Consider the following 27047-nt stretch of genomic DNA (forward strand, 5'->3'; position numbering starts at 1 on the left):
GCCGCCCCCCGCCTCCCCGGCCTCTCTTTTGTCCCTTCCCTCCTCTCTGCGTCATGCTCCCCTGGCCCGGCCTCCCCTCCCCGCTCCCTCCTCCGCCCCGCTCCTCCTCCCCGGGGCTGGATGGAATTTTTTCCCCTGGACCGGGGCCAGCTCCGGGGCAGGGGGGAAGCCAGGCCGGACTGGGCTGGGCGGTGGGGAGGGGCCGGGGCGGGGGCCCCCTGGGGAGGGGGCTGGTCCGACGGCCGCGCCGCCGGCGGGGTCCGGGGAGAGGGAGACCCGGACCGCAGAGCCGGGGAGGAGGCGCCGGCCGGAGGGAGTCTGGGAGAGGCAAGGAGGATGGTGGGGACGGCGGGAGGAAGGGGAGAGGCCGCCGGGCGGCGGAGGCGGGGAGAGGATGGAGAGGACTCGGCGGCGGTGGGGCCCGGCCTGCCGGCTCCAGGCGGCAGAGAAGACCACTGCCCTCCGACGCGGGAGCCGCGGGAGCCGTGAGTCTGCGGAAAGGGAGGGGGTGGGGGCCTGGGGCCGGGATTCCGGGTTCCCTGAAGGAGGAGGCAGCCGGGGATCTGGATTTCTGGGTTCTTGGAGGAGGAGGAGGTGGCGGCTGGGAGCCTAGACTCCTGGATCCTTGAAGGAGGGGGCTGGGGACGAAGATTCCGGGGTCCAGAAGCTGGAGAAGGCTGGGAAGACCTTCTGGATTCAAGAGGGAGGACCGAGGCGGGGGCTGGGGAAGGTAGGACCGAAGGGTGGAAGAAACCTGGGGCGAGATGCCCGAGCTCTCAGGGGAGGTGGAGGAAGACAGTCTGGCTTTGGAGGTGCCTCCGGGAAGGGAAGGGTTAACGTCTGGCTGGAGGGGAGGGGGAGGGGCAGGGATGGGGCTGCGGGGCTTTGAGGGGTCAAGGGTGAGCAGTGCCAGTGGGAGGGGGCTGAGGAGGAGGGGGAGGTTGTCTGGGCTGCCAGACAGGCCAGGGTCAGCGGCGGGGGCAGGGGATGTCTGGCGGAGGAGAGGCCCAGCCCAGCATCCACGCTCCCTTGGGGACTCGGGATTCCAGGCCCCGGCCCCCTCCTCCCTCAGACCTGGGAATCCACCACCCAAGCTCTCCATTCCAAAAATCCGAGCCTCCGCCCCCCCCTTTTTTCCAATATCTGGGAGTCTGGGCCCCCAGGTGCTTTCCGCTCAGACCGGGGAGCCCACATTCCAGCCCCCACCACTTTGAAAACCCCAGAGTTCAGGACCCCACCCCTCCTCCAGAGGAGCGCGGGTTCCCGACCCCTTCCTCCTCCAGAACCTAAGCCTTCAGGCCCCTAGCATCTTTCTCCCTTCGAAGCCTGGAGTTCAGGGGACCCCCAGGCCCCTCCTTCCCCGGAACCCAGGAGTCCCCATCCCCTCTTTAGCCCCAGCTGGAGTCCAGCCCTCCAGGGGTTAAGGGGGCGGGGCCAACTGGTTGCCATGGTGCCAGACTGTTTGGGTCTGCTCTCTGACCCTTGGGGGCTCCCCAGGGCCCGCAGAGAGGGGGGAGGAGGACTTAGGTCTGGGGGAAGTCCAGCGCCTACCCCTTCCCCAAACCTCGTTTATAGGGCCCAAGGAGTTCGAGTTTCCACCAACGCCCTGTCCGGTGACCTTGAACAAATCCTGACCCTTCGCTCTTGGCCTCAGTTTCCCTAAGGAGACGCTGGCGGGGGGGCGGGGGGGTGGGGGACATGTTCAGGTCCCAGGAATCTTTAAGATTCTCAGCTTCCCCTCACCCCCTCTCCTCAGGCCCCAGGCAGCCCCGGGGCATGCTGGGAACCCAGGCCTGGGCTCTGCGCCAGGTTGGCTGGGGGGGGCGGGGGCAGCCTCCTCCCTTCCCCTTCCTCCCCACCTTGGCCTGACTTTCGCCCCCGCCTGAGGGTCTGGGAGGTTGGGAAGGAGAGAAGGGGGAAGAGAGCTGGGACCATAGACCCGTCTCTGGCCCCTGCCTCCCCCTTTCCTTCTCCGCCCCCTTCCCGCCTCTCCTCCCCCTCCTCAGCAGGTCGCTACCCCAGCCCTGGGCCCCTTCTCAATCCACCCCCACCCCACCCCCAGCTCCAGACCTGGCTCCGAACTGCGAGGGGGAGGGAGAGAGGAAAGGAGAGAAGGAAGGAGAAAGAGAGAGAGAGAGAGAGAGAGAGAGAGAGAGAGAGGAGGGAGGAAGACTGGGAAGGGGGAGGAGAGGGAAGAGAGAGACCTAAGAGAGGGAAGGAGAAAGACGGAGAGACAGGGAGAGAGGCAGAGACGGGCAGAGAGAGGACCAGAGATGAGAGATGAAATAAAAGGGAGGGGCGGAGGGAGAGGAAGTGAGGCAAGACCTGGGGGGGGTTGGGGAGGAAAGGGGAGGAAAGGGGAGGAAAAGGATGAGAAAGAAGAGAGGGAGACAGAGACTGAGAGAGGGCTGGAAAGAATGAGAGAGACAAAGAGGGGAGTGGAGGAGAAGGGGAGGATGAAAGACAGAAGTGGAATAAAAGAATGAGAAAGGGAAGAAAACAAGGAGGGAGCAAGGAGAAAGGGCTGGGTTGGGGGGAGAGACCACTGCATAGGGAGGGGGAGATTTAAAGATGCAGGAGGAGCCTGGGAACCAGGTAAGGTGGGAATTGGGGGAGAGAAATAGGAAAAGGCAGGGCCAGAGAGAGACAGACAACATAGGCCACAAGTCAGTGAGAAGGAAGGGGGGGTTCAGTGGGAGAAGGGGTGAGGCCCCAGCTAGGCTAGGTGGGCTCTGAACCCTGGAGTGGGGAGGCGAGTGCTGGGTCCCACGGCCCTTCCCACTTACAAGGCTGACTTTGGCGAAGTTTCTGCTGTCTAAGGCCCAGTCTTCCCACCTGCCTCACCTGCAAAATGGGGACCCTGAGACCACCCAGCTCTCTGGATGAGGAGAGGCCGCAGAGAAGACTGGTGCTCAGGGCCTGGTGCAGTGTTAGGGCTCAGGGATCATAGGTATCATTGTTATAAATGACGAAAGGCCACAAGAAGGGAGAAAATAGGGAGAAACATATCCAGGGAGGCTTTGAAATTTTTAGGTCCTCTGGCTCCCTCAGCCCTGGGCCTGGAGTCTCTGCAGCCTCACAGAATAGGGATAGGGAGCAGTGGTGCCCAATGACCAGATTTTAAGACAGGTGACCCAAGGACCAGAAGGCCAGGACTCCTATCAGGCTGTGCCTTCCCTCAGGAGGCCTGCATGGTGGGACTTCTAGGTCTGAAGGAGGATGGGGCCAGGAGCTGGAACTCCTGGGTCCCTGGGGGAAAAGGGGTGGTAGACCTAGACTCATTTGTCTGAGAGAGGAAGGAGTTAGGGGCCTGGATTCTGGGGATCTTTGGGGAGGAGGGTCTGGGCCTGGACTCCTGGGTCCCTGGTGAGGAAGGGCCTGGGAGTCTGGACTACTGGTTCTCTGGTGAGGAAGGGACTAGGTAGAGGCCTGGATTCTTGGGTTCCTTGGAGAGGAGAGTCTGGGTCCTAAACTCCTAGGTATCTTGTGAGGAATGGATTGGGGACCAGGACTCTTTGGTTCCTTCCTTGGAGAGGGGGGTCTGGGTCCTGAACTACTGGGTCCCTCGTGAGGAAGGGACTGAGGGCCTGGAATCCTTGGTTGCTTGGAGGGGGGATTCTGGGTCCTGGACTCCTGAGTCCCTGGTGAGGAAAAGGCTGGGGGACAGGATTCCTGGGTTCCTTGGAGAAGAAGGGGCTGGGGGCCTGGACTCCTGAGTCTCTGGTGAGGAAGGAACTAGTTGGTAGCCTGGACTCCTGGGTCCCTGGTGAAGAAGGGGCTGGGGGCCTGGACTCTTGGATCTCTGGTGAGGAAGGGGCTGGGGGCCAGGACTCCTGGGTTCCTTGGGGAGGAGTGGCCGGGGGTCCGGACTCCTGGGTCCTGGCACCCACCCGTAGAACCGACCTTGCGGGGCCTTCGCCGCACACAAGCTCGTGTCTGTGGGTCCGTGTCGGGGGCTCACCATCTCGGCTGGGGCCTCTCCGGCCCTCCTCACCCTCCCTGGCCCTCCTGGCCCCCGTCTGTTTGTCTGTCGGGTCTGTCCACCTGCCGCGCCCCCCGGGCTGAGGTAGGAGGTTGTATAGTTGAGGAGGACACCCAAGGAGATCACTATACGGCCTCCTAGCTTTCCCCAGGCTGCGCCCTGCACGGGACGGGGCCCGGCGGGGACCCCCAGCCCCTTAACAGCTGCCCCAGGGACCCTGGGTGGCGGAACCGCGCTGTCTTTCTGTCCTGGTCCCTGCTTCTTCTCCTTGCCCTTTTTTTCCTGAAGAGTTTCTCTCTCATGAAGAAGTTCATTTTGCATCTCCACCTGCCTCTCCATCCCTGTCCCTTCTCTCTCTGGTTTCCATGTCGCACTCTTTCTGCACAGTGGTGTCTAGGAGTCTGCTTCCTTCTCTCCTAGTGTAGTTCTCTGGGTGGCTGTCTCTTCCAATAGTGCCCCGTGTCTCCATCCTTGTCTGTGTTGGTCTTTGTGTCTCCCGGCATTCAGAGTGTCTCCCTGCCCTCTTCCGTCTCTGACCTCCACGCCCACCCCCCACCCCGGGGCCTGTCGTGGCCACCACGCATCACAGTCACGGCCACCTCACGTCACAATCGCCGGCCTCTGGGTCCCTGAGACCCTTTAACCTGTGAGAACTTCCAGGGTCACAGGTGAGGTTCTTGGGAGCCCGGCGTCCGGCCCAACCACAGGCTTGGGGATGGCTGGCCTGACGCCTGACCCCTGACCCCACACACCTGTCCTCCAGAGCTGGGCCTGGGACCTGCAACTGAAACTGGACCTCTGACCCCAGACCGTTGGAACTGATCCTGCCCTGTGGTGACCTCACAAAGGTCACCAGCTTTTCCCCAGGGTTCCAGTCCCTTGGAAATGGCCCTGCGGGTCCCAGCCAGCACCAGCCCCACTGCCCTGCTAGCCCTCGCTGCCATGTTGAGGGTGCCCGCCTGGGCCTGTCTCCTCTGCTTCACAACCTCTTCCGAGCGCCTCCGCATCTGCCGGATGTTTGCCGGCGTGGAGGGCCCCAAGCTCGAGGAGTGTGAGGAGGCCTTCACGGCGGCCTTTGGGGGCCTGTCAGACACCGAGATCAGTGAGAGCCCATCCAGGCTCCACCAGGGTCTGGGGAGGGTGAAAAGGAGGCACCAGGGAGACCCAGAGACCCAGCAGAGGGACAAACAGAAGCACAGACAAACACTCAGGACCAGGGGAGAAAGACTGAGAGACAGAAAAGTGGAAGATACTTAGAGACAGAAACCATCACAGAGTCAGAGAGGGGTGGAGACACAGGGGAGGATAGAGGCTGAGGGGAGACAGGAGGGTAGAGACTGGGGGGAGGGGAAGGTGGAGACTGAGGGGTGGGGAGGGTAGAGACTGAGGGGAAAGGAGGGTATAGCCTGGGGGTGGGAAGGGTAGAGACTGAGGGGTGGGGAGGGTAGAGACTGACTGGAGTGGAGGATATAGACTCAGAAGAGAGGAGTATGGTGACTGGGGATAGAGAGGAGGATGACGACTGGGGTGTGAGGGGTCATAGAGACTTAGGATAGGAGAGACTTAGAATATAGACTGGTGAAGGGAAGACTTAGGGAGGATAGAGTCTTCGGGAAGAAAAACTTGTAGGCTAGAGATTGGGTGTGGAGAGAGTAATGGATGATAGAGATGATGAGAGGTAGAGTCTTAGGGGGGATGCAGTCTGGCAAGCAGAGACTTGGGATGGATAAAGCCTGGGAGGCAGGGACTTAGGGAGGAGATAGATTGGGAGAGGAGAGTCTTAGGAAGGATAGAGGTTGGGGGAGAAGAGACTTATGGAGGATAGAGTATGGGGGAGGAAGAGATGTAGGGAGGCTAGAGACTGGGGGAGGAGAGTCTTATGATAGAGACTGGGGGAGGAGAGACTTAGGGATGATGGAGACTGGGGGAAGAGAATCTATGGAGGCTAGAGACTAGGGAAGGAGAGTCTTAGGGAGGATGGAGACTGAGAGGAGAGACTTAGGGAGAATGGGGATGGAGTAGGAGAGACTTAGGGAGGATGGAGACTGGGGAGGGCATCTTACGGAGGATGGAGACTGGGGCAGGAGACTCTTAGGGGAGTTGGAGATGGGGTAGGAGAGACTTAGGATGGAGACTGGGGGAGGAGAATCTTAGGGAGGCTAGAGGCTAGGGAAGGAGAGTGTTAGGGAGGATGGAGATGGGGAAGAGACTTAGGAAGGACAGAGATTGGGCAAGGAGAATCTTAGGGAGGATGGGGATGGGTAGGAGAGACTTAGGAAGGTTGGAGACTGGGGGAGGAGATCTTAGGGAGGTTGGAGACTGGGAGAAGAGAGTCTTAGGGGGGATGGACATGGGTAGGAGAGACTTAGGGAGGAAGGAAACTGGAGGAGGAGAATCTTAGGAAGGATTGAGACTGGGGGAGGAGAAGCTTAGGGAGTTTAGAGACTGGGGAGGAGAGACTTAGGGAGGAGGGATACTGGGGGAGGAGACACTTAGAGAGGATGGAGACTGGGGGAGGAGAGACTTAGGGAGGATAGAGACTGGGAGAGGAGAGTTTTGGGAAGGATAGACACTAGGGGGGAGAGTCTTGGGGAGGATAGACTGGGGGAGAAGAGACACAGGGAGACTGGAGAATGGGGGAGGAGAGATGTAGGGAGAATAGAGACTGGAAAGGACAGTCTTAAGGAGGATGGAGACTGCAGTAGGAGAATCTTAGGAAGGATAGACTGGGGGAGAACAGTCTTAGGATAGAGACTGGGGTAGGAGAGACTTAGGGAGGATGGAGACTGGGAGAGGATAATTTTGGGGAGGATGGAGACTGGTAAGAAATTCTTTTTTTTTTTTTTTTTTTGAGTTGGAGTCTCACTCTGTCGCCCAGACTGGAGCGGCCACCGCAGCCTCGACCTGCTGGGTTCTGGCGATCCTTCCGCCTCAGCCTTCCAAGTAACTGGAATTACAGGCATGCACTACCATGCCCGGCTGATTTCTTTTATTTATGGTAGAGATGAGGTCTTGCTGCCCATGCGGGTCTCGAACCCATAGGCTCAGGCAATCCACTCACCTCAGCCTCCCAAAGGCACGGGATACAGGCTGAGAGACTGGGGTAGGAGAGACTTAGGGATGATGGACACTGGGGGAGGAGAATCTTAGGGAGGATGGAGACTGGGGTAGGAAAGACTTAAGGAGGATGGAGATTGGGGGAGGAGAGTCTTGGGATAGAGACTGAGGGAGGAGAAACAGGGATGATGGATACTGGGGGGAGGAGAATCTTAGGGAGGCTAGAGTCTAGGGAAGGAACATCTTAGGGAGGATAGAGACTGGGGGAGGAGAGTCTTAAGGAGGATGGAGACTGGGGAGGAGAGTCTTAGGGAGGATGAAGACTGGAGTAGGAGAGACTTACACAGGATGGAGATGGGGAGGAGATCTTAGGGTGGATGGAGACTGGGGGAGGAGAGTCTTAGGGAGGCTGGAGACTGGGGAGGAAAGACTTAGGGAGGATGGAGATTGGGGGAGGAGAATCTTAGGGAAGATGGACACTGGGGTAGAAGAGATTTAGGGAGGTTGGAGACTGGAGGAGGAAAGTCTTAGGGAGGCTGGAGAGGAGATCTGAGGGAGAATGGGGACTGCAGGAGGAGAGATTTAGGGAGGATGAAGACTGAGGGAGGAGAGTGTTAGGGAAGATGGAGACAGTGGGAGGAGAAACTTAGGGAGAATAGAGACTGGGGAGGGGAGTCTTAGGGAGGTTGGAGACTGGGGGAGGAGAGATTTAAGGAGGATGGAGACTGGGGTAGCAAAGACTTAGGGATGATGGGAACTGGGGAGGAGAATCTTAGGGAGGATGGACTTGGGGAGGAGAGACTTAGGAAGGATGAAGACTGGGGTAGTAGAGACTTAGGGAGGCTGGAGACTGGAGGAAGAGAGTGTTAGGGAAGATAGGGTCTGGGGGAGGTGAGACAGGTAGGATGGAGACTAAGGGAGAAGAGTCTTAGGGAAGATAGTTACTGGGGGAGGAGAGTCTTAGGGAGGATAGTGACTGAGGTAGGAGACTGGGGGAGGAGAGACTTAGGGAGGATAGAGATTGGGGGAGGAAGAGATGTAGAGAGGCTGAAGACTGGGGGAGGAGAGTCTTTGGGAGGCTAGAGACTAGGGGAGGAGAGTCTCAGAGAGGATAGACACTGGAGTCGGAGAATCTTGGAGGATAGAGGCTGGGGGAGGAGAGTTTAGGGAGCCTGGAGACTGAGGGAGGAGAGATTTAGGGAGGACAGAAACTGGGGGAGGAAAAGACATAGAAAGGCTAGAGACTGGGGGAGGAGAGTCCTTGGGAGGCTAGAGACTGGGGGAGAAGAGTCTTAGAGAGGATAGAGATGGAGGAGGAGAGTCTTAGAGAGGATAGAGACTGGGGTCGAAGAATCTTAGGGAGGCTAGAGAGTAGGGAAGGAGTGTCTTAGGGTAGATATGGACCGGGGAAGGAGAGTCTTAGGGAGGATGGAGACTGGGGGAGGGGAGATGTAGGAAGGATAGAAACTAGAGGAGGAAGAGAGGTGGGGAGGATAGAGACTGGGCAAGTAGAGACTTAGGGAGGATAGAGACTGGGGAGGAGAATCTTAGGGAGGATGGAGACTGGGGGAGGAGAGACTCAGGTAGGATAGAGACTTGGGAAGGAGACACATAGGGAAGTTATGAACTGGGATAAGAGAGACTCCTGGAGGATGGAGACTGGGTAGGAGAATCTTAGGGAGGCTAGAGACTAGGGGAAGAGAGATTTATGGAGGATAGAGACCAGGAAAGGAGAGACTTAGGGATGATAGCGACTGGGTGGCAGAGACTTAGGGAGAATAGAGCCCAGGGTAGGAGAGACTTTGGATGATAGAAACCAGGGAAGGTGAGACTTAGGGAGAGTAGAGATGGGTGAAGGATAGAGACTGGGAGGCAGAGACAAAGGGAGGAGGTAGAATGGTGGAGTTTGAGTCCTAGGGAGGATAGAGACTGGGGGAGGTGAGTCTTAGGGAGGATTGAGATGTGGAGAAGTAGTGTCTTGGGGGGGATGCAGTCTGGCAAGCAGAGACTTGGGATGATTAAAGCCTGGGAGGTGGGGACTTAGGGAAAAGATAGACTGGGAGAGGAAAGTTAGGAAGGATAGAGGTTGGGGCAGTAGAGACTTATGGAGGATAGAGAATGGGGGAGGAAGAGATGTAGGGAGGCTAGAGACTGGGGAGGAGAGTCTTAGGGAGGCTAGAGACTGGGGGAGGAGAGAGGGATGATGGAGACTGGAGGAGGAGAATCTTAGGGAGGCTAGAGACTACGGAAAGAGAGTCTTAGGGAGGATGGAGACTGGGGGAAGAGACTTAGGAAGGATGAGGCTGGGGAAGGAGAGTCTTAGGGAGGATGGGGATGGGGTAGGAGAGACTTAGGGAGGATGGAGACTGAGGGAGGAGAATCTTAGAAAGACTGGAGACTGGGGGAGGAGGATAGAGACTGGGGGAGGAGAGTCTTAGGGAGGATAGAGACTGGGGAAGATAGAGACTGGGGAGGAGAGCTTTGGGAGGATAGAGAATGGGGGAGGAGAGTCTTAGAGAGGATGGAGATGGGGTAGGAGAGACTTAGGAAGGATTGAGACTGGGGGAGGAGAGTCTTAGGGAGGATGGGGTAGAGACGTACAGAGGATGGAGACTGGGGAGGAGAATCTTAGGAAGACTGGAGACTGGGGAAAGAGGATAGAGACTGGGGGAGGAGAGTCTTTGGGAGGATAGAGACTGGGGAGGAGAGACAGGGAGGATGGAGACTGGGGGAGGAGAGACTTAGGGAGGATGGATACTGAGGAAGGAAAACTTATGGAGGATAGAGACTGGGTAGAAGAGACTTAGGAAGGATGGAGAGTGGGGAGGAGAGTCTTAGGGAGGATGGAGACGGGGAAGCAGAGTCGTAGGGAGGTTGGAGACTGGGGGAAGAGAGTCTTAGGGAGGATGGAGACTGGGGGGAATCTTAGGGAAGATGGAGATGAGGGGGGAGAGTCTTACAGAGGCTGGAGACTGGGGGGGAGAGTCTTAGGGAGGCTGGAGACTGGGGAGGAGAGTCTTAGGGAGGATGGAGACTGGGGGAGCAGAGTGTTAGGGAAGATGGGACTGGGGGAGGAGAGACTTAGGGAGGTTGGAGAATAGGGAGGCGATGCTTAGGGAGGCTGGAGACTGGGGGAGGAGAGTCTTAGGGAGGATGGAGACTGAGGTAGGAAAACTTAGGGAGGATAGAGACTGGGAAGGAGAGACTTAGGGAGGATGGAAAGCAGAGGAGGAGAGTCTTAGGGAGGATGAATACTGGGGAGGAGAGTCTTAGGGAGGATGGAGACCGGGGGAGCAGAGTCATAGAGAAGATGGAGACCAGGGGAGGAGAGACTTAGGGAGGATGGAGAATGGGGGAGGAGAGACTTAGGGAGGATAGAGACTAGGGGAGCAGAGTCTTAGGGAGGATGGAGACTGGAGGATGAGACACTTAGGGAGGATAAAGAATGGGGAAGAGAGTCTTAAGGAGGATAGAGGCTGGTGGAAGATTGTCTTAGGGTGGATAGAGACTGGGGGAGGAGGGTCTTAGGGAAGATGGAGACTGGGTGAAGAGAGACTTAGGGTGGATGGAGACTCGGGAAGAGAACCTTAGGGAGGCTAGAGACTGGGGGAGGATAGACTTATGGAGGATAAAGACTAGGGAGGAGAGACTTTGGAAGGATGGAGACTGGGGGAGGGAGAGATGCAAGGAGGATAGAAACTGAGGAGAAAGAGATGCAGGGAGAATAGAGACTGGGGAAGAAGAGACTTAGGGAGGATCGAGACTGGGGAAGGAGATTCTTAGGAAGGATAGAGACTGCAAGAGGAAAGACTTAGGGAGGATGGAGACGGGGAGGAGAATCTTAGAGAGGATGGACTCTGGGGGAGGAGAGACTTAGGGAGGATGGAGAATGGAGGATGAGAATCTTAGGGAGGATAGAGGCTGGGGGAGGAGAATCTTGGGGAAGATGGAGACTGGGGTAAGAAGAGATGTAAGGAAGATAGAGACTGGGAAGAAGAGACGTAGGGAGGGTAGAGACTGGGTGAGGAGAGTCTTAGGGAGGATGGAGAATGAGGGAGGAGAATCTTAGGGGGGATAGAGGCTGGGGGAGGAGAATCTTAGGGAGGATATAGAGTGGGGGAGGAGAGACTTAGGGAGGATGGAGACTGGGGGAGGAGATCTTAGGGAGGATGGAGACTGGGGAGTAGAGCCTTAGGGAGACGGGAGACTGGGGGAGGAGAGACGTAGGAAGGATAGAGACTGGGTGAGGAGAGACTTTGAAAGGATGGAGACTGGAGGAAGAGAATTTTAGGAAGGCTGGAGACTGGGGGAAGAGAGACTTGGGGTGGATGGAGACTGGGGGAGGAAAGACTTAGGGAGGATAGAACCCTGATTAGGAGAGACTTGGGAGGATAGAAACCGGGGAAAGTGAGACTTAGGGAGGATAGAGATGGGTGGTGGCAGAGATTTAGGAAAGATAGAGACTGGGAGGCAGAGACATAGGGAGGATGGAGAATAGCGAAGGAGAGACTAAGAGAGGATAGTGACTTGTAGGGGAGACTTAGCGAGGATGGAGACTGGGGGTGGCAGAGATATTGAAAGAGTGGATAGAGGCCTAAAGAGTCTGAGACTCAGGGAACGGTGGACAGAGACTGCAGGTTGGGAGACAGGGAGAGGTAAGATGGAGTCTGTTTGGGGGCACAGACTCAGGAGAGGTATCATAGAGCTTGGGGGGCAGAGACCAAGAATGCTCTCATTGGGCTTTGTTCATGGGACCTCCCTGCTAAACCCCTGTGCCCTCCCTCCCCACCAGACTACGAGGAGAGAAGCCACTTGCATGACGCCTTCACGCAGATGACACACTCGCTCCAGGAGCTCGCAGCTGCCCAGGGTGAGTGGGGGACGCGAGCAATGGGAGATGTGGACGTGGAGCCCCCAGAGATGATCCTGTGGGAGGCTGTGGGGCACAGGAAGGAGCCCCCAGAGCTCACAGCAATCAGAGAGGCTGTGTGAGCTAAGTTCTTTGTCAAGGAAAAGGTTGGAGGCAGCTCTCAGAGCCAAGGGCAGAGGCCCGGAGGGACAGAATACTGCAGAAATAACCTAGAGGCAGAGGTCCAGATAGCACCGGGTAGACGTGGCTTCTATCCTGGCTGTATGGCTCACTCTATTCCTGGCCCTGAAGTTCTGGATGTTCTGAATGTTTATCCGGGCCTCCATTTAACCACCCGTAAAGTGTATCAATCTTACTGCCTCCCAGGATGGGCATGGAGTTCAGTCGAGTGGGGATGGGGAGGTCACATGGAGGTTGTCTGATGAGGCTGGAACACACACACATCAGGTGCTAAAAAAAATGTGTACACATTTTGTGTGTGTGTGTGTGTTGGAGTCTCACTCTATCACCTAGGCTAGAGGGCACTGGCATGCTCATGGCCACTGCAGCCTCCACCTGCTGGGCTTAGGCGATCCTTCTGCTTCATCCTTCCAAGTAGCTAGAACTACAAGTGCGTGCTACCATACCCAGCTAATATTTTTATTTATTGTAATCATGAAGTCTCGCCAAGTTGCCAGGAGGGTATTGAATGCGTGGGCTCAGGCAATCCTCTCACCTTTGCTGAGACTTTTTTTTTTGAGTTGGAGTCTCACTCTGTCGCCCAGGCTGGAGTGCAGTGACATGCTCACAGTCACCGCAGCCTCAACCTGCTGGACTCAAGTGATCCTTCTGCCTTCCAAGTAGTTGGAACTACAGGCTCACACCACCACGCACGGCTTTTTTTATTTTTTAATTTTTCTTAAATTTTTGATTTGGAGTCTCACTCTTTTGTCCAGTCTAGAGTGCAGTGGCATGCTCAAGACCACCACAGCCTCGACCTGCTGGGCTCTGGTGATCCTTCCGTCCCAGACTTCCAAGTAGCTGGAATTACAAGTACACGCTACCATGCCTGGCTTATTTTTTTATTTATTGTAGAGACAAGATCTTGCCAAGTTGCCCAGGCTCATCTCAAGCCCCTGAGCTCAGGTAATCCTATCACTTCGGCCTCCTAAAGTGCTGGGATTACAGGCTTGAGCCACCACACCCGGCTGCAGTCTCACATTCTAAGAGATGTTATCTATATGTTACTTTTAGTTTGCCATAATCAGAAGCATCTGGATACTGATGGGAACCACTTTGAGCACCTCTTGTACTTGCAGAAGTCAAACATGTCTTGTGTTTATCTTATTGAGTATTACAATTTTAATACAATTTGTTTCTTTCTTAAAGCATGTATACTTTTTTCATCCTCTCTTCCTCTCTTTATATATACATATATGTTATAAATATATACAATGATTCCATATTTTGATGTGTGAGGTTATTAGGGGTTGGGAAAATAGGAATAGCCAAAGGGATCAATCAGGTGACAACTGTGAAGAGAGACGGGGTGTAACTGTCCTGGCAAGATAGGGACACGTGACAACCTTGGGGTGAGTGAGACACACGAATGGCCCCGTGGCGGGACATCAGGGCTGGGGGACACCTGTGGCGGATGGGCAACCTTAGCAGTGATCACCCAGGTCACCTTGATCACAGCCCCCAGAGACTGGAATTGTGGAGAGTCGGAGGGCCGGTGGGGAGGCCATAGAGTCTACCCCTGTGCTTTAGGGTAAACTGGCACTTCTTAGGACCAGGAGCTCAGGGCTTCATCCTGCATCTGCTGTTTTTTTATTTTATTTCCTGAACTTGCCCATCAAGCTTTTCGTCAAAGGGAGGGACATTCCCATTCCTCCTGGGGGTGTCCAGGGCCAGCCTGGAGGTTTCCACTGTGGGTCACCCCAGAGGGAGACCTGAGGAGCTTAAGAACTGGACTGGCAGGGGCAGGATTCCAGGAAATGCTATTTCTACCCACATGGGTTGTCTTACAAAGATCAGGGACCAGGTGCTGTGGCTCACACCTATAATCTCAGCACTTTGGGAGGCCAGAGCAGGAGAATTGCTTGAGCCCAGGAGTTTGAGACCAGCCTATGCAACATAGCAAGACCTCGTTTCTATACAATTTTTTTTTAAAAAGCTGGGTACAGTTGCATGTGCCTGTAGTCTAGCTACGCAGGAGGCTGAAGCTGGAGGATCACCTGAGCCCAGGAGGTGGAGGCTGCGGTGAGCCATGATCATGCCACTGCTTTCTAGCCTGGGAGATAGAATGAAACCCCAACTCAAAAAAAGACCAGGAAGGATTAGATCCAGAGTGGAAACCCTCTGTAGGGCTGCATGTGGGACTTAGATGGGAGAGAGGAGACCAGGATGAGAGCCTAGGCCAGAGGGGAGCTGGGACTGTGAAGGTGGAGAAGAGGAGTCCGGGAGGGATGAGCCAGAGTCTGCTGGGCTGTTTTGGGAGGAGCAAGGCAGAAGTGTTAGGTGACAGTGCCTGAGACCCAGAACCATGGACAATCTCAGATATGACGAACCTGGGAGATGGAATCACTTGGGAGCAGGGGCAGATTATAAACTGTGTTAGGACGTAGTGACCGTGAGGGGGCACAGAGCGGCAGCCAGATACCTGGGTGCAAATTTCAGCTGAAAATTAGGGAGACTGAAGACTCTACCCTGAGGGCACTAGGGAGCCATGGGAGGGTTGTGAGCAGGGGTGGGGCAGGGTCAGCTCTGGGTGTAGAAAAAGCCCTCGGGCCATGTGGGGAATGGACCAGAGGGAGAGTTTGGAGGCTGGGAGAAGCTGGTGCAATACATTCAACAGATATTGATTGTGCCAGGAATAGTGCTGGGGACACAGCTGTGACCAAAACTGCAAACCACCTTTCATCAGGTTGCTTATATTGGGGGTGGAGTGAAGGGAGACTGACAAGAAATACAATCAGTAAAAGTATGTCGCTTGGTGATCCGTGTCATGGAGGAAAACAGAAGGAGAAGGAAATAGAGTAACCATTTTTTTTTTGAGTTGAAGTCTCACTCTGTTGCCCGGACTGGAGTGCAGTGGCACACTCACAGCCACGGCACCTTCGACCTGCTGGGCTCTGACAGTCCTCCCACCTCAGCCTTCCAAGTAGCTGGAACCACCATGAGCCACCACGCTTGGCTAATTTTTTGATTTATTGTAGAGATGAGGTCTTGCCAAGTTGCCCAGACTGATTTAAAATCCATGGATTCAGACAATCCTCTCACCTCCCAAAGTGCTGGGAATATGGCATGAGCTACCATGTCCGGCCTGAGTGGCAATTTTAAATAGGTTGGTCAGGGGAGGTGGAAATGAGAAGATCCAGTTGAGCAAAGACAAGGTGACTGTAGGAGCCATGCAGATAATCTGGGGAGAGTTTTCGGCCAGGGAGGAGCCAGTGCAAAGGCCCTGAGGCTAGTGTGGCTACAGTGGATTTGAAACCAGAGAGGTAGCAATGGGCCACTTCCCATGGGTTCTCATAGATCGGTGGTTCTCAAGCCCCAGTGTACATTAGAATCCCCTGGGAGTTTGTTAAAATGCAGATTGCTGGGCCCTACCCTGTGTGTCTGATCTATAGATCTGAGGTAGGCTCCAAAAATGGGCATGTCAATCAAGTTCCCAGGCGACACTGATGATACTGGTCTAGGAACACATCTTGAGAATCGCCGCTTCAGGCTCTTAAAATGACTCTCGTCTTTTGCTCTTGAAATGGGGGAGCTATGAAGAATTTCATGCAGAGACAGGATCTGAGTTTGGATTTAAAGAGATCTCACGTGGGGCCCAGGCAGAGGCAGACCAGTGAGAAGCGGACAGTGGTGGCTCGGACCAGCAGCAGTGTTCAAGGGGTCACAGATAAGGTCTGAACTGAGAGCATGGGGCAGGAGGACTGACTGTGTGCCAGACCCACCCCGAGCATGTGGGAGGCTGTGTCGTGTGACTTACCCTTCTAAAGGGCACCCTCGGACCACCCCTTGAGGCAGGGTTTTGTAGCCCCACTTACAAGATATATGTGGGTGGCGGGAAGGGAAAAATCAAGGATGATTTTTTTTTTTAATCTTGCTGAGTCAGGTTCTCACTCTGTCACGCAGGCTGGAATGCAGTGTCATGAGCATGGCGCACCACAGCCTGGCCTCAGACTGATCCTTTCATCTTAGCCTCCCGAGTAACAGGGACTACAGGCATGTACCACCATGCCCAGCCAGTTTTTTATTTTATTTTTTTATAGAGATGAGCTTTCACCATGTTGCCCAGGCTGATCTTGAGCTCTGGGCTCAGGCAGTCCTCCAACCTAGGCCTCCCAAAGTCCTGGGATTACAGGCATGAGCCATCACACTTGGCCAAGGATGACTTTCAAGTCCCTCCCAGATAGAGGATGAGGAGGTGGAGGAGTGATTTACGGTTACCTCTTGGTGATCCTGTTTGTATACATAAGCCATGGCGTGCCTGGTATAGTACAGAAAGAAGAGCAGTACACCTCATGCATCGATGAATGTGTAGGCCACGGAGCCCCGCCACCTAGGCTCAGATGGGTTCCTGTCACCTTGGACCGCTTTCCTGATCTCTCTATACCTCAGTTTCCCCATCTCAAACTTGGTAGTAATTGTCGCCCACCTTCTCTAGCACTGTGTGCCAGACAGCATTCTAAACACTTGCAGACATCATCTCATACAGTCATGAAATGGTGCTTTTGAGTTTGGGACAAGGATGCTTTTAGGTTGTAGTGGCGTTTCATCCTCCTCCCTGGCCCCCATCCGGTGAGGCACACACTACTATTGTCCCCATTTTATGAACAAGGAAACTGAGGATCAGAAAGGTTAAGTCATCCGGCCAAGGTCACGAGGAGAGAGGCCCCTGTGCTCACATTGAAAATGACCAGGACTTCAACCTAGATGATATCAAGCAGAATCATAGCTCCCAACCATATGCAGCTTTTGGGAGGAGACTTTAACATCCACCCGCGCCTCCTTATGGTCCGCTTCATGTAACCCATGCCCCTTGGCCTGTTGGGAACATCTAGCTCCATCCATACTCCCACGGTTTACTAGATATATAAACCCACCTCCACCATGGCTGACTTGGTATATCCCACGCTCACCCCTTGAGTCATTTGGTTTGGCCCATGGATATTCTGTGGGTGACTCCTCCAACATCCCGGTCTCTCATTTGAGCACCCCACTCTGACCACATCCTCCTGACCATCCCGCCATCTGGAGACCACACTCCTGCTCTGTGGCCAAGGAGAGACCTCTAAGTCCTTGATCCCTCATTTTGAGCCAACTTCTTGGCTTCAGTGTTTCGTGTTCCCTCTCTCCAAGTGTATACCAGTGATCATCGCTTCAGCCACTCTCTCACCAGGATCCACAGTTCCCTCCCTTTTTTGTATGGCTTTAAATCACAGAAGAACCCCTTCCCACCCCTGCAGTGCCTTAAACAAATTAGAAATTTATTTCTGCCATATAAAATAAGTCTTGGGGCAGGCACTTAAGGCTAATGTGGCACCTTCATTTTCTTGGGGACCCAAGCTCCTTCCAGCTTTCTGCTCCACCATCATAGTGGCATACTCCTTGTCATCATGGTCCTGCATGGTTGCTAGAGTTGAGGCATCAAAACAAAGTTTCAGGCAGCAGGATGGAAGAAAGGGAAGGGATCAGTAAGATGACACCACCTTCCTTTTTTTGTTGTTGTTTGTTTTTTAGAGGTGGGATTTTGCTCTGTTGCTTATGCTGGAGTGCAGTGGCACAACCATAGCTCACTGCAGCTTCAAACTCCTGGACCTCAGGCATTCTTTCACCTCAGTCTCCGGGTGTAGCTGGGATCAAAGGTGCATGTGACCATACCCAGCTTATTATTCTTTTTAAAAATTTTTTAGAGACAGGGACTTGCTATGTTGCCCAGGCTGGCCTTGAACTCCTGGCCTGAAGCATTCCTTCCACCTCAGCTTCCCCACTAGCTAGAATTACAGGCACAGCACCACCTCCCATTTAAGGCTACTTCCTGTGACTCACATAGAACACTTATGCTAACATCTTAGGGTCACAATTTGGTCCTATGACCACAACTAACTGCAAGGAAAACCAGGGAATGAAGTCTTTCGGCCAAGGAAACATACTCATATTCTCTGTTATTAAAGAGAAAATATAGATATTTGCAGGCAACTGATAATCCCTGTTTATTAGTTTGCTAGGGCAACTGTAAACAAGGTACCACAGACTGGGGGGATCAAACAACAAAAATATATTTTTTCACAGTTCTGGAGACCAGAAGTTGGAGATCGAGGTTTCGGTATTGGCAGGGTTGGTTTCTTGTCAATCTTGTCTCCTTGGCTTGTAGATGCTGTCTTCTCCCTGTGTCCTCACAACGTCTTCACTGTGTGCGTATCTGTGTCCTAATTTCCTCATATAATTACTTCTTACAAGGACACCAATCATATTGGATTAGAACCCACCCATATGACCTCATTTTAACTTAATTACCTCTTCAAGAACCCTACTTTCGAGCACAGTTCTATTCTGAGGTACTGGAAGTTAGGACTTCAACATATCAATTGGAGGTAACACAATTCAGCCCATAACACCCAGTCACATTTTTGATTTCCGAAACCACCAAGAGATCAGGCCAGCTGTCAACTTTCTTTTTGTCCACTGGAAAATGCCACAAAACCCGATCATTTGGAGGTCAATACAATGGTCAAAACCCAAACACCCACAAAGACAGAGAACATAAAAGAGTGAAAGAGAAGGAGTAGGTAGAAATGAATAAAGGAAAGGCTGAGGATTATGGAGAAGTGGCCGGAGTGTGCACTGTGTTAAGGGAGTGGCTGCTACCAACTCCAAGTAATTGCTGCCTTACGGAAATGCGATCTCTGTGTTACAGCTCTTCTAATTTTATTTTTAAAGGAATGCCAAGCATTTTATGTGACTCTCCCAAATTTTATATGTTGGCAGCCAGTTCATTTTCCTTTAAACACATTCCAGGCCAAATATAACACATCCAAGGAATGGATTTGTGCCATAGGCCACCAGTTGGGATCTCAATTCCAGTTGGAGCTTGGAACTCATTCTATACACACTTACTGAGCACTTTCCGAGACTCGGGGCCGTCTCCTGGATTCTGAGGACACAGTGCTAAAGGACATGTTTATTTACTTAAGAGAGATTGAAATTTCTCTCTCTCTCTTCTCTCTCTCTCTCTCTCTCACTCTCTCTCCATCGATTCGTTTCTTCAGCCAGTCTCTCAGCAGGATCTGCAGTTCCCTCCCTTTATTATATGTATAAAATGAAGTTGCAAACTAGTAAAATCTGAACGAAATAGTGAATGAGACACTATGAGGGGGATCCCCAAAAAGCAGAATTATCTTTTGGAGGGAAAGCCCCTTGTAGTACAGGTTTCCCCCATTAGGTAAATGTTCTAAGAATCTATCAGCGTACCAGCTAGCATTACTGTGTACCAGCTAGCATTACTGTGAGAGGCTGTGTTCAGCTTCAGTGAATTTGGGGTTTTTTAAAGGATTTTTTTCAACATACTTGCCCATTTCATGATGAATGATTTTCACAAACAACCTACCTATACCACACTTGAGTATTCATCAGTTTATGACAAAAAAATGGCATGACCCTGGTGCTCCACCCTCCCTATTCACCCAGTCTCACCCCGGGTGACTTTTTTACCCACTCTGGATGAAAAAAGTTATCAGAGGAAAATGTTTTGCTGATGTGGAAGAGGTGAAACAAAAACAGCAGAAGCACTAATGGGTATCAAAATTGATGAGTTCAAAAAAAAAGTGTTTTCAGCAGTGGAAAAAGCATCTCAATAGGTGTACTGCATCAAATGGAGAGTACTTTGAAGGTGACTGAAATTTAAACATGTAAGAATAAATACACAATTTTTTATAAATCCATTTTTTGGGGGGAGTCCTCTGTGTATGAAAGACAAAAACAGGAAACAATTAATTTGTGGTGATGGAAAACCCTTAAGAAGGTGACACTTGAGGTGCAGGACATGAAGTATGATTAGGAGTAGGGGAAAAGATGTGCTGGAAACAGAAGCCCACACATGCAAAGGCTCTGGGGTGATAGGGTATGTGGTTCTTTTCATCTTAAGGAAAATAAAAGGTGGGTAGTAGGGATGGAATGGAGTGGGAGGAGGAATTAGGACTAACCATGTAGGATCTAGGAGACCTTGGTGAAAAATTTGGAGAACCCCACAAAGGGAGATCTTTATTCTCCCTTTTTTCTCCACCAAGATACATGCAGATGATGCGGAGGAGGGTTTCCATCCTGGAGAGACTCGGGAGGCAGAAGAAAGCCGGAGACTTGTCAGCCTTCACAGTAGACAGGGTGGGAGGAGGTGAGGAGAACAGAGGATGTGTGAACAGGAGAATAGAGGTGGAGAGGGGCTGAGGAAGGGGCAGACACAGACACCATGACAGCGAGTCCTGTGAAACTAGGCCACCTTTACTACAAAGGCCCCCCCCTGCACCCTACAGGGTCCTTCAAGGTTGCCTTCCCCGATGCTGCAGAGAAAATGAAGAAGGTCATTATGCAGCTTAAAGAAGGTAACATAGACTCTATCTCTCCCCCCTCCCTCTGACACACACAAAATTAGAAATAACCCTATTCCCACAATCCCCATTTGCTCCAATCTCTGGACTGCAGACCGTGGTAGGTTACTCTTCCCCAGCTTGGACCATTCTAGATTTGGCCCCACCTCTTCGGCGGAAAGTCTCCTCTCAAGCTAGGACCTGTCTGGGAATATTCCTGACCCAGACTAGCCCAGTTGTCTTTCTGGGTTCCTGTGTCTGGTTCCTGTGCACTCTGAAATGTTTCCTTTCCAAATGGACCCCCTTAGAGCAAGGGTCCCCAACTCCTGGCCATGGACCAGTACCAGTTGATAGGAACTGGGCTGCACAGTGGGAGGTGAGCGGCAAGCAAGTGAATCTTCATCTGTATTTACAGTCACTCCCCATCACTTGTTTTACTGCCTGAGTGGTGGCATTAGATTCTCATAGGATCCCAAACCCTATTGTGAACTATGCACGCAAGGAATCTAGGTTATGTGCTCCTTATGAGAATCTAATGCCTCATGATCTGAGGTGGAGCTCAGGCAGTGATGCTAATGCTGGCGAGTGGCTGCAAATACAGATTAACATTAGCAGTGAGGTTTGACTGTACAGAGACCATAATAAAGCAATTGCTTGCAGACTCATATCAAAACTCTATCAGTGAGTGGCAAGTGAGTTGATGTACTTAAATTGAACAGCTACACCTGGAGACAGGCTCTAAGTCAGAACCCAACACTTACTTAGTCGTGTGTGGCCCACTCATTATTTTATTTGCTACTTCTGTTTTCTGCTGGTGAATAGTATAATTATTTCATTGGATATTACATATATCATTATATATTACATATATTTATTACACATTACAATGTAATAATAGCAGAAATAAAGTGTACAATCCATGCTATGCACTTGAATCATCCCAAAACCATCCCTCCCACCCCCGTTTGTGGAAAAATTGTCTTTCACGAAACCAGTTTTTGATGCCAAAAAGGTTAGGACCGCTGCCTTAAAGGACTAGTATAGCCTTGCCACGACTCCTAACTAGGCCTCCTAATAGGCGTGGTCTCTTACAAAGATGCCTTAGGATCTATCACCACGTCCTCAGTGGAATACACCTGGGATGCCCTCCACGAATGTCTCCCCAATCGCTCGACCCCATCCCCTTAGATGGCTTGACCTGTGTCTGACCTCTTAGTGCAATGTTGCAGTCTGGCCCGGTCCCCTCAGTGGGACACAACGGACCTGACTCCGCCCCCAGGTTCATTACAGCAGCTTGGCTCCGCCTCCTCGGAGGTGTGAGTCAGGTCCAATAACATTCCCTAAGAAGAAGCAGGTAGGGTGCCTCCTGCGACTTCCAGAGTTGTAATGCTGCCTCTCTCTCCACAGTCCAGGCCTGCATCCCTCCCTGCGGTAAGGACTTATCTAAACGTAAGAACTGCGGGAAAAGAGAGGCGGGCTAGAAGGAACCCTAGGGGGAGAGCTTGGTAGCTCAGGTCCTTAGGAGGCCAATAAGAGTCCTAGAGAACAGTAAGTAAACCAGGTATTGCTCAAACACCTCATAGAAGGTGGGTCTAAGAGCCTAAGCAAACCAAGAGGAATCCTAGAGGGCAGAGAATGGTGAGAGGCAACCCAGGAGAGCAGGGAGAGCGGGGTTAAGAGTCTTCCTGGCCGCTAGAATTCAGGGAGGCCGAATAGATCTCAAATTGGCCAAAGGGCCTGGGGCTGAGGAAGGCGGATGGAGTCCAGACCCAGAGTTCCCGTCCCCACAGGTCTCCAGGAGGTCGCCCGGCGATTCCGCTGCGGCGGGTGCTACTCCAAGGTCTGCGACCTCCCGCTGGACTGCCCAGGTGAGGGGGGCCGGGGACCTGACGACCTGGAAAAGGGAGACCTGAGCTGGGAAGGAGAGGGGCTTGAGGGAGGGTTCCGAGGCCAGGTGGGGGCGGGCCCGAGAGAGTGACTTGGCTGTGTCTTCAGTTCAAGACGTGACAGTGACTCGAGGTGACCAGGCGATGTTTTCTTGTGTCGTGAAATTCCAGCTGCCAAAGGAGGAGATCACCTACTCCTGGAAGTTCGCTGGAGGAGGTGTGAGTCGGGGCGGGGCCGGCGTGAAGGGTTGAGACTGGAGGATTATACTTCCCTAGAGGATGGGAAGTCAGAATGCAGGGGGTGAGACTTCGTGGAGCTCGGTCTAGATACAGGCATCGCGGAAGGGAAAGGTCACGGGATCTAGGGGAGAGGTCGGGGATCAGAATGCAGAACTAGGGCTCAATTGTAGGTTAGGCGTAAGGGTTTGGAGTGGGGAAGGCAAATCCTCCCTGCTGTCCTGGGCTGCCTCTCACCATTCTCTGCCCTCTAGGATTCCTCTTGGTTTGCTTAGGCTCTTAGACCCACCTTCGATGAGGTGTGTGAGCAATACCTGGTTTACTTACTTTTCTCTGGGACTCTTATTGGCCTCTTAAGGACCTGAGACCCACCAAGCTCTCCCCCTTGATGTCCCGCTTAGGGCGGGAGAGCGAGTCTCGGACTCAGGGGGCGGGGTCGTGTGTAAAGGATTGGCGAATAAAGAATGAAGGGTGGGGCCAAGGCTCCAGGAGGCGTGGCCTGGCTCGGGGGCGGAGCTTGTAAGTCAGTGAAGGAAGAATCCGCGCTGAGAGCGTAGAACTTGGGGTCCAGTGGGACCCCGCTCCTCCAGCCGCTTCAACCCGAGTGTCCCCCAGCTCCGGACTCAGGACCAGTCCTACTTCCGAGATTTGCCGCGGGCCGAAGGGCACCTGGCGCGGATCCGGCCGGCGCAGCCCACGCACCGCGGGACTTTCTCCTGCGTGATCGAGCACGACCAGCGTCCCCTGGCGCGGCTCTACTTTTTCCTTAACGGTGCGGGAGGGGCGGGGCTGAACGAAGGGCGGGGCTGCGCGGGGGCGGGGCTTTGCTCGGCTGACGTGCGCGCCCTGCAGTGACGGGCCCGCCCCCGCGCGGGGAGACAGAGCTCCAAGTCACGTTCCGGGAAGTGCTGCGCTGGGGGCCGCGGGACGCGGAGTTGGTCGAACCCTGGAGGCCGAGCCTGGGCGAGTTGCTGGCCAGGCCCGACGCTTTGACGCCGAGCAACCTGTTCCTGCTTGCGGCCGTTGCAGCCCTGGCATCAGCAAGTGCGACCCTAATGGCGTGGTGAGTCCCTGGGACCCCGGAATTCCAGCATTCAGCTCCCCGCTCTCTCATATCCGAATGCCTGGGCTCCCAGCCCCCTCCTACCTCAGACCCAGGGGTCCAGGACCCCAGCCCCTCCTCCCTCCACTCCCGGATCCGGGAGTCCAGGCCCCTAGCCCCTCTTTCCTCGGACCAGGAGTCCAAATTCCAACCCCTCCTCCATCAGACCCGGAAGTCCAGACCTCCAGCCCTTCCTTCCTCAGACCTCGGAGTCCAGGCCCCAAGCTCCTCGTCCCTCGGACCCAAGAGTCCAGGCCCACAGCCCCTCTTCCCTCGGATGCGGGAGTCCAGATCTCCAGCCCCTCTTCTCTCGGACCCGGGAATCCAAGCCCCAACCTCTCTCTCCGACTCGCGAGTCCAGGTTCCCAGCCCCTCCTCCCTCAACCCTGTAGTCCAGGTCCTCAACCTCTCCTCCCTCAAACCCAGGTGTTCAGGCCCCAGTTCCTCCTCCCTCAGACCCGGGAGTCCAGGCCCCCGGCCTCTCCTGCCTCAGACCCGGGAGTCCAGGCCCCCGCCCCTCCTCCCTCAGACCCGGGAGTCCAGGCCCCCCCAGCCCGTCCTCCCTTAGACTCGGAAGTCCAGGCCCCCTAGCCCCTCCTCCCTTGAACCAGGAGTTCAGGCCCCAGCCCCTCCTCCCCAGAGTCCAGACCCTGTCCACCTTGGGGACCCAGGCCTGCAGGCTTCCAGGACCTAGATTTCTGGTCCCCACTCTCTTCTCTAACACATGTGCCTCCTTGTTTCCATAGGATGTTCTTTCGATGGTATGTCAGTGCCAACTAACAAAGGTATCTCTTCCTTCCTTCCTTGTCCTATTCCCATTCCTAAAATAAAAAATGTGTTTCAACTCTGGTTTCTTTTATTTTTGAAGGTGACTCCTAGTAAGTTGGATAGGAGGCAGTGCAACATACCCCACACATACCTGGGTGAATGTGGCTCCTATATTTACGGACAGAGCTGTAACAGTGCAGGGCCCTGTGCTGAGGGTGTGAGATGGGAGCCCAGACCTCCTCAGATTTCTGACAGTCCCCTTGATGTTTCCACCTGCAGAAGACACCCTCAAATAGAGTCCCTGATGTTGCCCTCAAAGCCTGTTGCTCCCCAAAGCTCTCCTGCTACCAGAAGGAGCATCACCATCAGGCCCCAGACCCTCCTTCCTCAGACCTGGGTGTTCAGGCCCCAACCCCTCCTCCCTCAGACCCGCATAGCTTAAACCAGAAACCTAGGAGTCTTATTGAATTCCTTCACTTCCAACCCATTTCCAAGTCTCAACCTTTTAACTCCTAAATATCTCTTGAAGCTGTCCTCTCTGTATGGTTCCAGTCACCTTTGTCTTTTGTCTGGATCACTGGGGAAGCCTCCCCACTGGCCTTCCTGCCTCTTCTTGGCCTTTCCCCACTGCAGCCTGTTCTCCACATAGTAGCATGAGTAATATTTCATTGACTTTGTTTTTTTGAGTCAGGGTCTCACTCTGTCGCCCAGGCTGGAGAGCAGTGGCATAAATCACAACTCACCATAGCCTTGACTTCCTGGGCTCGGGTGATCCTTCTGCTTTAGTCTCCCATGTAGTTGGAACTACAGGCATGTACCACCACGACCAGCTAATTTTCTGTTTTTTGAGTAGAGATGAGGTCTCCTTATGTTGCCTAGGCCAGTCTTGAACTCCTGGGCTCAAGCTATCCTCTTGCCTCAGCCTCCCAAAGTGCTGGAATTACAAGCGTGAGCCACCACACCCTCATGGGTAATTTAACATATGTCAGATTGGATTATTGCTCTACTCAAAATTCTTCAGTGGCTCCCTGTTGCCATTGGGACAAAATCTAATTCTTGTCAAAGCCTCCAGGGTTCCACAGGTCCTGGACCTTGCTGATCTCACTAGCCATGTGCCTTGCTTCTCCTGCCTTGGTCTATCTACGCAGCAGTTTATCTGGCCTTTCCTCCTTCCGTGTATTCATCATGATTCTTCTTACCCACTTTAGAATTCTAGTACATGCTGTTTCTTGCCCAGAAAAATGTTTTCTCCTTTTTTTTTTTTTTGGCTAGTTAACTCAATTATGATTTCCCCTGAGCAGCTATTATGTATATTAACCCAGTTAATCCCCAGGACAGCTCTGTAAGGCTAGCGCTATATTTACTGACTCCACCTTCCCCTCACTCCCCTTTCTACTTTCTAGCCCTGGTGGCCTCTTTTTTTCGGTCCCTTGAACATGCCAGGCTCAGTCCCATTTTCAGGGTTTTACAGGTGCGGTGCTTTGTACTTAAAATGCCTTTCCTCTGATATCACGAGCCCACCCCTCTCTCATTTCATAGATCCCACCTCAAATATCCTTCTCTCTGGCCACCTTTCTCCTCTTGTGACTGTTGTCAAATGGAGGAATGTTAGCCCTCAATTTTAGCTGGTTCATAGAACTTATCTGGACCTGATGCTAATTTTTTTTTTTCCTGTTGTGTTGGAGTTTCACTCTGTCGTCCAGGCTGGAGTGCAGTGGCATACTCACGGCCACCCCAGTGTTGACCTGCTGGGCTCTGGTGATCCTTCCGCCTTAGCCTTTCAAGTAGCTGCCTAACAGTTGCATGCTACCATACCCGGCTAATTTTTTTGATTTATTATAGAGAAAGGGTCTTACCAAGTTGCCCGGGCTGGTCATGAACCTAACTCATTCTTTGATTTGGTTTTGTCTTCCCTACTTAAAGGGAAGCTTCTTCTGAGCATGTACTCCTTCTTGTTCTCTGATATATTTCTATGTATTGGTTCATTCATGCAGCAAATATTTATAGAGCGCTGTCACATATTTTCAAGGCATATTTCACTGTAGAGGCAGCGATGAAGAAATCAAGAGCTGGGCATGGTGGCTCATACCTGTGCTTTGGGAGGCCAAAAGGGAAGGATCACTTGAGGCCAGTGGTTTGAGACCAGCTGGGCCACATAGCAAGACCCTGTCTCTACAAAAATTAAAAGTAGCCCGGTATGGTAACTCAGCGGTTCCCAACCTTTTTGGCATCAGGGACTGATTTCGTGGAAGACGATTTTTCCATGGATAGAGATTGGGGGTAGGAAATCAACAGGCATTAGATTCTCATAGGGAGCACACACCCTAGGGCCCTGGCATGTGCATTTCACAATAGGGTCATACTCATGAGAATCTAATAACGCTGCTGATCTGACAGGAAGCAGCACTCTGTTCACCCACTGCTCACCTCCTGCTGTGTGGCCTGGTTCCTAACAGGCGGTAGACCAGTATGGGGTCAGGGATCCTTGTGGTAACTCATATCCATGGTCCCAGCTACTTGAGAGGCTGAGGTGGGAGGATGGCAAAAAAAAAAAAAAAAAAAAAAAAAAAAA

At 53.2% G+C, this 27047-nt stretch overlaps 1 protein-coding gene across 2 annotated transcripts; it reads left to right on the plus strand.

The window, feature by feature from the left end:
* The first annotated feature begins 342 nt into the window (after positions 1 to 342).
* On the plus strand, positions 343 to 24555 carry SPACA6 (sperm acrosome associated 6). Of its 2 annotated transcripts, none has more exons than XM_008072117.2 (9): positions 343 to 485; positions 11832 to 11909; positions 20429 to 20497; positions 21890 to 21913; positions 22273 to 22350; positions 22478 to 22587; positions 23221 to 23377; positions 23458 to 23668; positions 24454 to 24555. In XM_008072117.2, exons 1-9 carry the CDS (start codon positions 395 to 397, stop codon positions 24485 to 24487), a joined length of 852 nt encoding a protein of 283 aa, XP_008070308.1. In that variant the 5' UTR covers positions 343 to 394; the 3' UTR covers positions 24488 to 24555. The 2 variants fall into 2 exon arrangements, with proteins under 2 accessions (XP_008070308.1, XP_021561638.1); XM_021705963.1 differs by lacking the exon at positions 343 to 485 and adding an exon at positions 4868 to 5084.
* The last annotated feature ends 2492 nt before the right edge of the window (positions 24556 to 27047 follow it).

This window comes from Carlito syrichta, unplaced genomic scaffold, assembly GCF_000164805.1.
Source record: "Carlito syrichta isolate Samal-C Ts95f unplaced genomic scaffold, Tarsius_syrichta-2.0.1 Scaffold314858, whole genome shotgun sequence".
Taxonomy (NCBI): Eukaryota; Metazoa; Chordata; class Mammalia; order Primates; family Tarsiidae; genus Carlito; species Carlito syrichta.